Here is a 13,314-nt window from a genome sequence, read left to right as displayed (position 1 = left end):
CACCCTACCTGACACCCTAGACCCACTCCAATTTGCTTACCGCCCAAATAGGTCCACAGACGATGCAATCTCAACCACACTGCACACTGCCCTAACCCATCTGGACAAGAGGAATACCTATGTGAGAATGCTGTTCATCGACTACAGCTCGGCATTCAACACCATAGTACCCTCCAAGCTCGTCATCAAGCTCGAGACCGTGGGTCTCGACCCCGCCCTGTGCAACTGGGTACTGGACTTCCTGACGGGCCGCCCCCAGGTGGTGAGGGTAGGCAACATCTCCTCCCCGCTGATCCTCAACACTGGCGCACACACTGGGGTGTGTTCTGAGCCCTCTCCTGTACTCCCTGTTCACCCACGACTGCGTGGCCACGCACGCCTCCAACTCAATCATCAAGTTTGCGGACGACACAACAGTGGTAGGCTTGAATACCAACAACGACGAGACGGCCTACAGGGAGGAGGTGAGGGCCCTCGGAGTGTGGTGTCAGGAAAATAACCTCACACTCAAAAAATAACCTCACACTCAACGTCAACAAAACTAAGGAGATGATTGTGGACTTCAGGAAACAGCATAGGGAACACCCCCCTATCCACATCGATGGAACAGTAGTGGAGAGGGTAGCAAGTTTTAAGTTCCTCGGCATACACATCACAGACAAACTGAATTGGTCCACTCACACAGACAGCATCGTGAAGAAGGCGCAGCAGCGCCTCTTCAACCTCAGGAGGCTGAAGAAATGTGGCTTGTCACCAAAAGCACTCACAAACTTCTACAGATGCACAATCGAGAGCATCCTGGCGGGCTGTATCACCGCCTGGTACGGCAACTGCTCCGCCCTCAACCGTAAGGCTCTCCAGAGGGTAGTGAGGTCTGCACAACGCATCACCGGGGGAAAACTACCTGCCCTCCAGGACACCTACACCACCCGATGTTACAGGAAGGCCATAAAGATCATCAAGGACATCAAGCACCCGAGCCACTGCCTGTTCACCCCGCTATCATCCAGAAGGCGAGGTCAGTACAGGTGCATCAAAGCTGGGACCGAGAGACTGAAAAACAGCTTCTATCTCAAGGCCATCAGACTGTTAAACAGCCACCACTAACATTGAGTGGCTGCTGCCAACACACTGACACTGACACTGACTCAACTCCAGCCACTTTAATAATGGGAATTGATGGGAAATGTAAATATATCACTAGCCACTTTAAACAATGCTACCTTATATAATGTTACTTACCCTACATTATTAATTTCATATGCATACGTATATACTGTACTCTATATCATCGACTGCATCCTTATGTAATACATGTATCACTAGCCACTTTAACTATGCCACTTTGTTTACATACTCATCTCATATGTATATACTGTACTCGATACCATCTACTGTATCTTGCCTATGCTGCTCTGTACCATCACTCATTCATATATCCTTATGTACATATTCTTTATCCCCTTACACTGTGTATAAGACAGTAGTTTTGGAATTGTTAGTTAGATTACTTGTTGGTTATTACTGCATTGTCGGAACTAGAAGCACAAGCATTTCGCTACACTCGCATTAACATCTGCTAACCATGTGTATGTGACAAATAAAATTTGATTTGATTTTAGTACCCACTGTGTCTCTCCAGTACCCACTGTGTCTCTCTAGTACCGACTGTCTCTCTAGTACCGACTGCTTCTCTCTAGTACCGACTGCTTCTCTCTAGTACCTCTCTAGTACCGACTGCTTCTCTCTAGTACCGACTACCGACTGCCTCTCTCTAGTACAGACTGCCTCTCTCTAGTACCGACTGGCTCTCTCTAGTACCGACTGCTTCTCTCTAGTACTGACTGCTTCTCTCTAGTACTGACAGACTCTCTCTCTCTCTCTCTAGTACCGACTGCCTCTCTCTAGTACCGACTGCCCCTCTCTAGTACCGACTGCCCCTCTCTAGTACCGACTGCCCCTCTCTAGTACCGACTGCCCCTCTCTAGTACCGACTGTCTCTCTCTAGTACCGACTGTCTCTCTCTAGTACCGACTGTCTCTCTCTAGTACCGACTGTCTCTCTCTAGTACCGACTGTCTCTCTCTAGTACCGACTGTCTCTCTCTAGTACCGACTGTCTCTCTCTAGTACCGACTGTCTCTCTCTAGTACCGACTGCTTCTCTCTAGTACCGACCGCTTCTCTCTAGTACCGACCGTCTCTCTTTCTCTCTAGTACCGACTGTCTCTCTAGTACCGACTGTCTCTCTCTAGTACCGACTGTCTCTCTCTCTCTAGTACCGACTGTCTCTCTAGTACCCGACCGTTGCTCTCTCTCTAGTACCGACCATCGCGCTCTCTCTAGTACCGACCATCGCGCTCTCTCTGGTACCGACCATCGCGCTCTCTCTAGTACCGACCATCGCGCTCTCTCTAGTACCGACCGTCGCGCTCTCTCTAGTACCGACCGTCGCGCTCTCTCTAGTACCGACAGTCTCTCTCTCTCTCTAGTACCGACCGCCTCTCTCTCTCTAGTACCGACCGCCTCTCTCTCTCTAGTACCGACCGCCTCTCTCTCTCTAGTACCGACCGCCTCTCTCTCTCTAGTACCGACCGCCTCTCTCTCTCTAGTACCGACCGCCTCTCTCTCTAGTACCGACCGTCTCTCTCTCTCTAGTACCGACCGTCTCTCTCTCTCTAGTACCGACCGTCTCTCTCTCTCTAGTACCGACCGTCTCTCTCTCTCTAGTACCGACCGTCTCTCTCTCTCTAGTACCGACCGTCTCTCTCTCTCTAGTACCGACCGTCTCTCTCTCTCTAGTACCGACTGTATCGCTCTCTCTAGTACTGACTGTCTCGCTCTCACTCTAGTACTGACCGTCTCGCTCTCTCTCTAGTACCGACCGCCTCTCTCTCTCTAGTACCGACCATCTCTCTCTCTCTAGTACCGACCGTCTCTCTCTCTAGTACCCACTCTCTCTCTAGTAATGACCGCCTCTCTCTCTCTCTCTAGTACCGACCGTTTCTCTCTCTCTCTAGTACCGACCGTTTCTCTCTCTCTCTAGTACCGACCGTTTCTCTCTCTCTCTAGTACCGACCGTCTCTCTCTCTAGTACCCACTCTTTCTCTCTAGTAATGACCGCCTCTCTCTCTCTAGTACCGACCGCCGCTCTCTCTAGTACCGACTGTCTCTCTCTCTCTCTAGTACCGACCGCCTCTCTCTCTCTAGTACCGACCGACCTCTCTCTAGTACCGACCGTCTCTCTCTCTCTAGTACCGACCGTCTCTCTCTCTCTAGTACCCACTCTCTCTCTAGTACCGACTGTCTCTCTCTCTCTAGTACCGACCGTCTCTCTCTCTCTCTCTAGTAATGACCGTCTCTCTCTCTAGTACCGACCGTCTCTCTCTCTCTAGTACCCACTCTCTCTCTCTAGTAATGACCGCCTCTCTCTCTCTAGTACCGACTGTCTCTCTCTCTCTAGTACCGACCGTCTCTCTCTCTCTCTAGTAATGACCGCCTCTCTCTCTAGTACCGACCGCCTCTCTCTCTCTAGTACCGACCGTCTCTCTCTCTAGTACCGACCGTCTCTCTCTCTAGTACCGACTGTCTCTCTCTCTCTAGTACCGACTGTCTCTCTCTCTAGTACCGACCGCCTCTCTCTCTAGTACCGACCGCCTCTCTCTCTAGTACCGACCGCCTCTCTCTCTAGTACCGACCGTTTCTCTCTCTCTAGTACCGACCGTCTCTCTCTCTCTAGTACCCTCTCTCTCTCTAGTAATGACCGCCTCTCTCTCTAGTACCGACCGTCTCTCTCTCTCTCTAGTACCGACCGTCTCTCTCTCTCTCTAGTACCGACCGCCTCTCTCTCTAGTACCGACCGCCTCTCTCTCTCTCTAGTACCGACCGCCTCTCTCTCTCTAGTACCGACCGCCTCTCTCTCTCTCTAGTACCGACCGCCTCTCTCTCTCTCTAGTACCGACCGCCTCTCTCTCTAGTACCGACCGCCTCTCTCTCTAGTACCGACCGTCTCTCTCTCTCTCTAGTACCGGCCGTCTCTCTCTCTCTCTCTCTCTCTCTCTCTCTCTCTCTCTCTCTCTCTCTCTCTCTCTCTCTCGTACCGACCGTCTCTCTCTCTCTAGTAATGACCGCCTCTCTCTCTCTAGTACCGACCGCCTCTCTCTCTAGTACCGACCGTCTCTCTCTCTAGTACCCACTCTCTCTCTCTAGTAATGACCGCCTCTCTCTCTCTAGTACCGACCGTTTCTCTCTCTCTCTAGTACCGACCGTTTCTCTCTCTCTCTAGTACCGACCGTTTCTCTCTCTCTCTAGTACCGACCGTTTCTCTCTCTCTAGTACCGACCGTTTCTCTCTCTCTAGTACCGACCGTCTCTCTCTCTCTAGTACCCACTCTCTCTCTCTAGTAATGACCGCCTCTCTCTCTCTAGTACCCTCTCTCTCTCTAGTAATGACCGCCTCTCTCTCTAGTACCGACCGTCTCTCTCTCTCTCTAGTACCGACCGTCTCTCTCTCTCTCTAGTACCGACCGCCTCTCTCTCTCTCTAGTACCGACCGCCTCTCTCTCTAGTACCGACCGCCTCTCTCTCTAGTACGACCGCCTCTCTAGTACCGACCGTCTCTCTCTCTCTCTAGTACCGGCCCGTCTCTCTCTCTCTCTCTCTCTCTCTCTCTCTCTCTCTCTCTCTCTCTCTCTCTCTCTCTCTCTTCTCTCTTCTCTCTCTCTCTCTCTCTCTCTCTCTCTCTAGTACCGGCCGTCTCTCTCTCTAGTACCGGCCGTCTCTCTCTCTCTAGTACCGGCGTCTCTCTCTCTCTAGTACCGGCCGTCTCTCTCTCTCTAGTACCGGCCGTCTCTCTCTCTCTAGTACCGGCCGTCTCTCTCTCTCTAGTACCGGCCGTCTCTCTCTCTCTAGTACCGGCCGTCTCTCTCTCTCTAGTACCGGCCGTCTCTCCTCTCTAGTACCGGCCGTTCTCTCTCTCTCTAGTACCGGCCGTCTCTCTCTCTCTAGTACCGGCCGCCTCTCTTCTCTCTAGTACCGGCCGCCTCTCTCTCTCTAGTACCGGCCGCCTCTCTCTCTCTTCTCTCTCTCTCTCTCTCTCTCTCTCTCTCTCTCTCTCTCTAGTACCGGCGTCTCTCTCTCTCTCTAGTACCGGCCGTCTCTCTCTCTAGTACCGGCCGTTTCTCTCTCTCTCTCTAGTACCGACCGTTTCTCTCTCTCTAGTACCGACCGCCTCTCTCTCTCTAGTACCGACCGTTTCTCTCTCTAGTACCGACCGTTTCTCTCTCTCTAGTACCGACCGCCTCTCTCTCTCTAGTACCGACCGTTCTCTCTCTAGTACAGACTGTCTCTCTCTAGTAGAGACTGTCTCTCTCTCTCTCTAGTACCGACCGTCTCTCTCTCTCTCTAGTACCGACCGTCTCTCTCTAGTATAGACTGTCTCTCTCTCTCTAGTACCGACCGTTCTCTCTCTCTCTCTAGTACCGGCCGCCTCTCTCTCTCTCTCTCTCTCCTCTCTCTCTCTCTCTCTCTCTCTCTCTAGTACCGGCCGTCTCTCTCTCTCTCTAGTACCGGCCGTCTCTCTCTCTCTCTAGTACCGGCCGTTTCTCTCTCTCTCTCTAGTACCGACCGTTTCTCTCTCTCTAGTACCGACCGCCTCTCTCTCTCTAGTACCGACCGTTTCTCTCTCTAGTACCGACCGTTTCTCTCTCTCTAGTACCGACCGCCTCTCTCTCTCTAGTACCGACCGTTTCTCTCTCTAGTACAGACTGTCTCTCTCTAGTAGAGACTGTCTCTCTCTCTAGTACCGACCGTCTCTCTCTCTCTAGTACCGACCGTCTCTCTCTAGTATAGACTGTCTCTCTCTCTCTAGTACCGACCGTCTCTCTCTCTCTCTAGTACCGACCGTCTCTCTCTAGTATAGACTGTCTCTCTCTCTCTAGTACAGATGGTCTCTCTCTCTAGTACAGACTGTCTCTCTCTAGTACCGACCGTCTCTCTCTAGTATAGACTGTCTCTCTCTCTCTAGTACAGACTGTCTCTCTCTCTGGTACCGGCCGTCTCTCTAGTATGGGCCGTCTCTCTTTAGTACCGACCGTCTCTCTCTCTCTCTCTCGACCGACTGTCTCTCTAGTACCGACTGTCTCTCTAGTACCGACTGTCTCTCTAGTACCGACTGTCTCTCTGTACGACGTCTCTTCTAGTACCGACTGTCTCTCTAGTACCCGACTGTCTCTCTAGTACGACTGTCTCTCTAGCTACCGACTGTCCTCTAGTTACCGACCGTCTCTCTAGTACCGACCGTCTCTCTCTAGTACCGACCGTCTCTCTCTAGTACCGACCGTTCTCTCTCTAGTACCGACAGTCTCTCTCTAGTACCGACAGTCTCTCTTCTAGTACCGACAGTCTCTCTCTAGTACCGACAGTCTCTCTCTAGTACCGACAGTCTCTCTCTAGTACCGACAGTCTCTCTCTAGTACCGACAGTCTCTCTCTAGTACCGACAGTCTCTCTCTAGTACCGACAGTCTCTCTCTAGTACCGACCGTCTCTCTCTAGTACCGACCGTCTCTCTCTAGTACCGACCGTCTCTCTCTCGTACCGACCGTCTTCTCTCTAGTACCGACCGTCTATCGCTAGTACCGACCGTCTATCGCTAGTACCGACCGTCTCTCTCTAGTACCGACCGCTAGTACCGACCGTCTCTCTCTAGTACCGACCGTCTACCGTCTCTCTCTAGTACCGACCGTCTATCGCTAGTACCGACCGTCTATCGCTAGTACCGACCGTCTATCGCTAGTACCGACCGTCTATCGCTAGTACCGACCGTCTCTCTCTCTAGTACTAGCTGTCTCTCTAGAGTGCAGGCCATCTCTCGTGTCTCTGGTCTGGTTATTTATGGTTAGGTGCTGTACGGTATATTATGTTCTGGCAGCTTCCTCCCTCTCTCCTCTCCATGTGGATGGTGGTGACTGCAGGCTGTGGCTGCGGCCTGGACCTGCGTGTGTGTGTGAGAGGGGAGATTTATATCTGTGGTGTTTGGACTTGACGGTGGTGCTGGAGGCAGCACTGTTACTCACCAACCTGATGAGTTGAGTCCTTCTTCCCCTCTGAGCTGAGTCACCTCTAGAGGCCACACTTTGTGTTGGCATGTCCCGACAACACACACACACGTCATGGCACTCATAAAACATGATGGTGGGGGTGCAAAATCCTCCCTCCCACAGTTTGGGGGCTTTCATTTTTTATTGACTACCCCCATACCCCCCTTCCCTTTCTCCCCAAAACAGATAAAGCTGAACAACAAAGAGAGAAAAGGCAAAGAGGGGGGGAGAGACTGTCTGGATGAGGATGGGGGGAGTCTGGTCTTGATTGAGCCAAAGCCTCCAGCTCCATTATCTTTCCTGTTATTCATGTCTCCTGGTGTCTAGTGAATCCTAGACTGCTGGCTGGCTGGCTTCTACACTATAGTACCCAATAACACAGCCCTCAGCCCACAGCCCAGAGCAGGGTTCTGGATGAGCCTGGCTTTGCTTTATATTGTGGCCTCTTTCTACATATTGAAGAGGTTATTTTCCATTCACTTTACCATCAGATCACATGCAGACTTTAATTGAATCGTCACCAGTGAGAGGATGAGTGTGTGACTAACAGCCCAGGGCTGTGGTGTGTTATTGGGCTAATGGAAGAGTACTGGCTCTCTGTCTCTCTCTCAATGTCTCTCTCAATGTCTCTCTCAATGTCTCTGTCTCTCTCTCTCTCTGTCTGTCTGTCTGTCTCTCTCTCAATGTCTCAATGGCTCTGTCTCTCTCAATGTCTCTCTCTGTCTCTCTCTCTCTCTCTCTGTCTCTCTCTCTCAATGTCTCTCTCAATGTCTCTGTCTCTCTCTCTCTCAATGTCTCTCTCAATGTCTCTGTCTCTGTCTGTCTGTCTGTCTGTCTCTCTCTCTCTCAATGCCTCTGTCTCTCTCAATGTCTCTCTCTGTCTCTCTCTCTCTCAATGTCTGTCTGTCTGTCTGTCTGTCTGTCTGTCTGTCTGTCTGTCTGTCTGTCTGTCTGTCTCTGTCTGTCTGTCTGTCTGTGTCTCGCTCTGTCTGTCTGTCTGTCTGTCTGTGTCTCGCTCTGTCTGTCTGTCTGTCTCGCTCTGTCTGTCTGTCTGTGTCTCGCTCTGTCTGTCTGTCTGTGTCTCGCTCTGTCTGTCTCGCTCTGTCTGGTCTCGCTCTGTCTGTCTCGCTCTGTCTGTCTGTCTGTCTGTCTCGCTCTGTCTGTCTGTCTGTCTCGCTCTGTCTGTCTGTCTGTCTCGCTCTGTCTGTCTGTCTGTCTCGCTCTGTCTGTCTGTCTGTCTGTGTCTCGCTCTGTCTGTCTGTCTGTCTGTGTCTCGCTCTGTCTGTCTGTCTGTCTGTGTCTCGCTCTGTCTGTCTGTCTGTCTGTGTCTCGCTCTGTCTGTCTGTCTGTCTGTGTCTCGCTCTGTCTGTCTGTCTGTCTGTCTGTGTCTCGCTCTGTCTGTCTGTGTCTCTCTCTGTCTGTGTCTCTCTCTGTCTCTCTCACAAGCAATCCCATTGACCTCTAAGCCTCCCCATTGCCAAACAATCCCAATGCCTTCTCAATTGTGTCTTTCACTCAACTATACTATGTCTGTACTGAACTCTCTCTCCAAACATCATCTTCCCATCTCCTCTTCTCCATTGTCTTTGTGCCTCTGTGCTATATCCCTCTGTTATCTTCCCATCTCCTCTTCTCCGTTGTCTTTGTGCCTCTGTGCTATATCCCTTTGTTATCTTCCCATCTCCTCTTCTCCATTGTCTTTGTGCCTCTGTGCTATATCTGTCATCTTTCTGTGTGTTGTTGTCTTCAGGTTCTCAGCTCTCCACCATGCTGCTCTGACCGGAACTACAGACCTGCTGTCTGTGCTGCTGGAGGCCCAGGCCACCGTGGACATCAAGGACAGGAACGGTGAGACACAGCACTATTTATCATCTGCTCTCAGATCAGCTAGCAAAACAGCTAACACAGATTTCAGTGAGATCATCTCTGTCAGCACAGACATGATCTCTGATGTTTTCTCAGTGGCACACATTGTCTTGAGATTTCATGTTAGCTGGTACTTCCAGATCTGACCAGTTAGCAACATGTGCCTCAGTACAAACAGACTCACCTTTAATTCATATTATCTGTGATGTTTTTATTAGTGACGCACACATTGTCTTGTGATTCTACTGTATATCAGCTCGTACATTCTATTAGTTCCATCTGTGGAACAGATGTGATTTTAATATCAGCTTTCATATGGATAACCCAAAAATGTCTACTGTACTTCTGTCCCTCACTCACTGTCTGTCTGTCTTGTGTTTGTTTATATGTGTATTGTAAAGTGCCTTGCAACAGTATTCACCCCCTTGGCGTTTTTCCTATTTTGTTGCATTACAACCTGTAATTTAAATGGATTTTTATTTGAATTTCATGTAATGGACACGCAAAATGGTCCAAATTGGTGAAGTGAAATGAAAAAAAGAACTTGTTTCACAAAATATATATATTTTTTAAGTACGTGAAAGTGGTGTGTGCATATGTATTCACCCCCTTTGCTAAGAAGCCCCTAAATAAGATCTGGTGCAACCAATTACCTTCAGAAGTCACATAATTAGTTAAATAAAGTCCACCTGTGTGCAATCTAAGTGTCAAATGATCTGTCACATGATCTCAGTATATATACACCTGTTCTGAAAGGCCCCAGTATATATACACCTGTTCTGAAAGGCCCCAGAGTCAACACCACTCAGCAAGGGGCACCACCAACCAAGCGACACTATGAAGACCAAGGAGCTCTCCAAACAGGTCAGGGACAAAGTTGTGGAGAAGTACAGATCAGGGTTGGGTTATAAAAAAATATCTGAAACTTTGAACATCCCGCGGAGCACCGTTAAATCCATTATTAAAAAATGGAAAGAATATGGCACCACAACAAACCTGCCAAGAGAGGGTCGTCCACCAAAACTCATGGACCAGGCTAGGAGGGTAGCATAGTGGTTAAGCATTAGACTAGTAACTGAAAAGTTGCAAGTTCAAATCCCAGAGCTGACATGGTACAAACCTGCTAAGAGAGGGCCGTCCACCAAAACTCATGGACCAGGCAAGGAGGGCATTAATCAGAGAGGCAACAAAGAGACCAAAGATAACTCTGAAGGAGCTGCAAATCTCCACAGCAGAGATTGGAGTATCTGTCCATAGGATCACTTTAAGCAGTACACTCCACAGAGCTGGGCTTTACGAAAGAGTAGCCAGAAAAAAAGCCATTGCTTGAAGAAAAAACAATAAGCAAACATGTTTGGTGTTCGCCAAAAGACATGTAGGAGACATCCCAAATATATGGAAGAGGGTACTCTGGTCAGATGAGACTAAAATTGAGCATTTTGGCCATCAAGGAAAACGCTATGTCTGGCACAAACCCAACACCTCTTATCACCTGGAGACACCATCCCCACAGTGAAGCATGGTGGTGGCAGCATCATCATGCTGTGGGGATGTTTTTCATCAGCAGGGACTGGGAAACTCGTCAGAATTGAAGGAATGATGGGTGGCGCTAAATACCTGGACATTCTTGAAGGAAACCTGTTTGTCTTCCAGAGATTTGAGACTGGGACGGAGGTTCACCTTCCAGCAGGACAATGACCCTAAGCATACTGCTAAAGCAACACTCGAGTGGTTAACGGGGAAACATTTAAATGTCTTGGAATGGCCTAGTCAAAGCCCAGACCTCAATCCAATTGAGAATCTGTGGTATGACTTAACGATTGCTGTACAGCAGCGGAACCCATCCAAGGAGCTGGAGCAGTTTTGCCTTGAAGAATGGGCAAAAATCCTAGTGTCTAGATGTGCCAAGCTTATAGAGACATACCCCAAGAGACTTGCAGCTGTAATTGCTGCAAAAGGTGGCTCTACAAAGTATTGACTTTGGGGGGTTGAATAGTTATGCACGCTCAAGTTTTCAGTTATTTTGTTCACAATAAAAAATATTTTGCATCTTTAAAGTGGTAGACATGTTGTGTAAATCAAATAATACAAACCTGCCAAAAATCCATTTTAATTCCAGGTTGTAAGGCAGGCAACAAAGTAGGAAAAATGCCAAGGGGGGTGAATACCTTCGCAGGCCACTGTATGTGATCATAGATGTGTTGCCTCCTGCAGGTATGCGTCCGCTCCACTATGCAGCATGGCAGGGCAAGGCTGACTCTGTCCTTATGCTGCTGCGGGCCGGAGCTGGAGTCAATGGGGTCTCACAGGATGGACACATCCCCCTGCACCTGGCCGCACAGTACGGACACTATGACGTGGTCAGTACACAGACAGACAGGCAGACAGACAGACAGACAGACATCGTTAAGCACTGTCAACAGATATCCCCATTCTGCTGGATTGGGTGGAATGTATGCTGTTCTGTCCACAAAGCTGATGCTGGTTTACTGTGGGTCACTTATCTGAGATTTAGATGTCTGTGGTCATGTTTGGTCAGTCCACTTAAGTCTTAAACAGTAAACAAACTGTCAACAAATCACAGCCATAGCCCCAAAACAGATGTGATCTGGCAGGGGATAGAGTAGGATGAGTGGTGGTTGGTGGTACAGTCATTTAAGGGATTGAGGGGTCAGGGGATACGTAGCAAGCTGGGAGAGGAGAGGCATGTTGGTGGAATTGGATTGGAGAGGGAGAGAGAAGAACGAGGCAGGATGAAGGGTATTGGATTTGTAGGGATTGAGGGGGTAATGAAGGGCGGTCAGGTGATCCGGGGTGATCAGGTTTAGGGGGGATTAGGGACCTTGTGTTTGCTACTAACGTCCGTCCCAGTTTCACCCCCTGTAGTGCTGAGTGATAAGTTGGTTCGGTTTAGGTCCGATTTATTTAAAATTCATGGTTTTCGCTTTAACAACACAGAATAAAACAATGAATAAAAGTCCCATGATGATAGATGGTGCGTTTTCAGGTAGAGATACCTCGTGCAACTGCTGTAAATCGCGCGCTCCCTCTGTGTATGCCCCACACAGACGGGACAAGGCATGCAATGGATTATGGTCATTGTCGTTAACTACCCACATTTCCTGCGCTGAACTATGTAAAATATTGGCAACCACAACTCCCTACTACATCACTACATCGCACAGTTCGGCTTCGATCTGATTTATCTCTAGAGAAACTGCACATTGAGTGCAAAGAAAAAAACGAACTAAATGGAATTCAAATAATTGGGAAATAGATCAGGAACTATCCTACAAGCATTGTCAGGATGTGTTCAGGTTACGCCACATTAATTGATTTGTAAGCCTTTTAGGACCACGGTTTGTGTGAAAAGCATTTATCTGCACAGACCATGAAGTCCCATTTGATAGTAACAGCCTCCGGTCCTGTAGTCTACTATGTATTCCCAGAGTAGAATGACCATGGCTAATGGACTGTCTGTTTTCACCAAATACTCTGTGTCCATGGATACGGCAGGCAGCACCAGGTGCTGATAGAAACATCTGACATCATCTCCCTGGCTATGTGTGTTGTAATGTTATCTGCATGACCACATCCACATAACATAACCTACTCCCCTAATGGCCCCGGTGACAGTGTGTATATGGTATTTGATCTTGTCTGTGTGTGTGTGTGTGTGTGTTAATATGTGTGTGTGTGTGTGTGTGTTGATTCCCTGTCTGTCTGTTTCTCTCAGTCTGAGATGCTGCTGCAGCATCAGTCCAACCCCTGTCTGATCAACAAAACCAAGAAGACCCCCCTAGACCTGGCCTGTGAGTTCGGTAGAGTCAAGGTAAGACTGTGTGTGTTTCTCCTCCCCCACCACTGGCCCAGGCTCACAGAGACAGACAGGGGGGCTGCAGTGATGTAACTCTTGGCCTGTGTTAGTCTAGACAGAGGTCACAGCTGGACAGATACAACCCCTCTGGATCTGGGATGGACTGCAGTGATGTAACTCTTGGCCTGTGTTAGTCTAGACAGAGGTCACAGCTGGACAGATACAACCCCTCTGGATCTGGGATGGACTGCAGTGATGTAACTCATGGCCTGTGTTAGTCTAGACAGAGGTCACAGCTGGACAGATACAACCCATCTGGATCTGGGATGGACTGCAGTGATGTAACTCATGGCCTGTGTTAGTCTAGACAGAGGTCACAGCTGGACAGATACAACCCCTCTGGATCTGGGATGGACTGCAGTGATGTAACTCATGGCCTGTGTTAGTCTAGACAGAGGTCACAGCTGGACAGATACAACCCCTCTGGATCTGGGATGGACTGCAGTGATGTAACTCATGGCCTGTGTTAGTCTAGAC

The 13,314-nt window shown here is 49.4% G+C and overlaps 1 protein-coding gene across 8 annotated transcripts in view; it reads left to right on the top strand.

Moving 5' to 3' along the window:
- Positions 1-13,314, top strand: part of LOC109884885 (caskin-2-like) — a 96,461-nt gene that overhangs the window by 53,756 nt on the left and 29,391 nt on the right. For all 8 annotated transcript variants that reach the window (XM_031827784.1, XM_031827779.1, XM_031827783.1 and 5 more), the window contains exons 4-6: positions 8,845-8,942; positions 11,175-11,320; positions 12,697-12,792. In XM_031827784.1, the coding sequence (XP_031683644.1) occupies positions 8,845-8,942; positions 11,175-11,320; positions 12,697-12,792 (340 nt within the window). The remainder of the gene's footprint in view (positions 1-8,844; positions 8,943-11,174; positions 11,321-12,696; positions 12,793-13,314) is intronic.

Source organism: Oncorhynchus kisutch, linkage group LG6 (assembly GCF_002021735.2).
Source record: "Oncorhynchus kisutch isolate 150728-3 linkage group LG6, Okis_V2, whole genome shotgun sequence".
Lineage (NCBI taxonomy): Eukaryota > Metazoa > Chordata > Actinopteri > Salmoniformes > Salmonidae > Oncorhynchus > Oncorhynchus kisutch.
The sequence above is the reverse complement of the archived record's forward strand: the minus strand, read 5'-3'. Positions and strand labels throughout refer to the sequence as shown.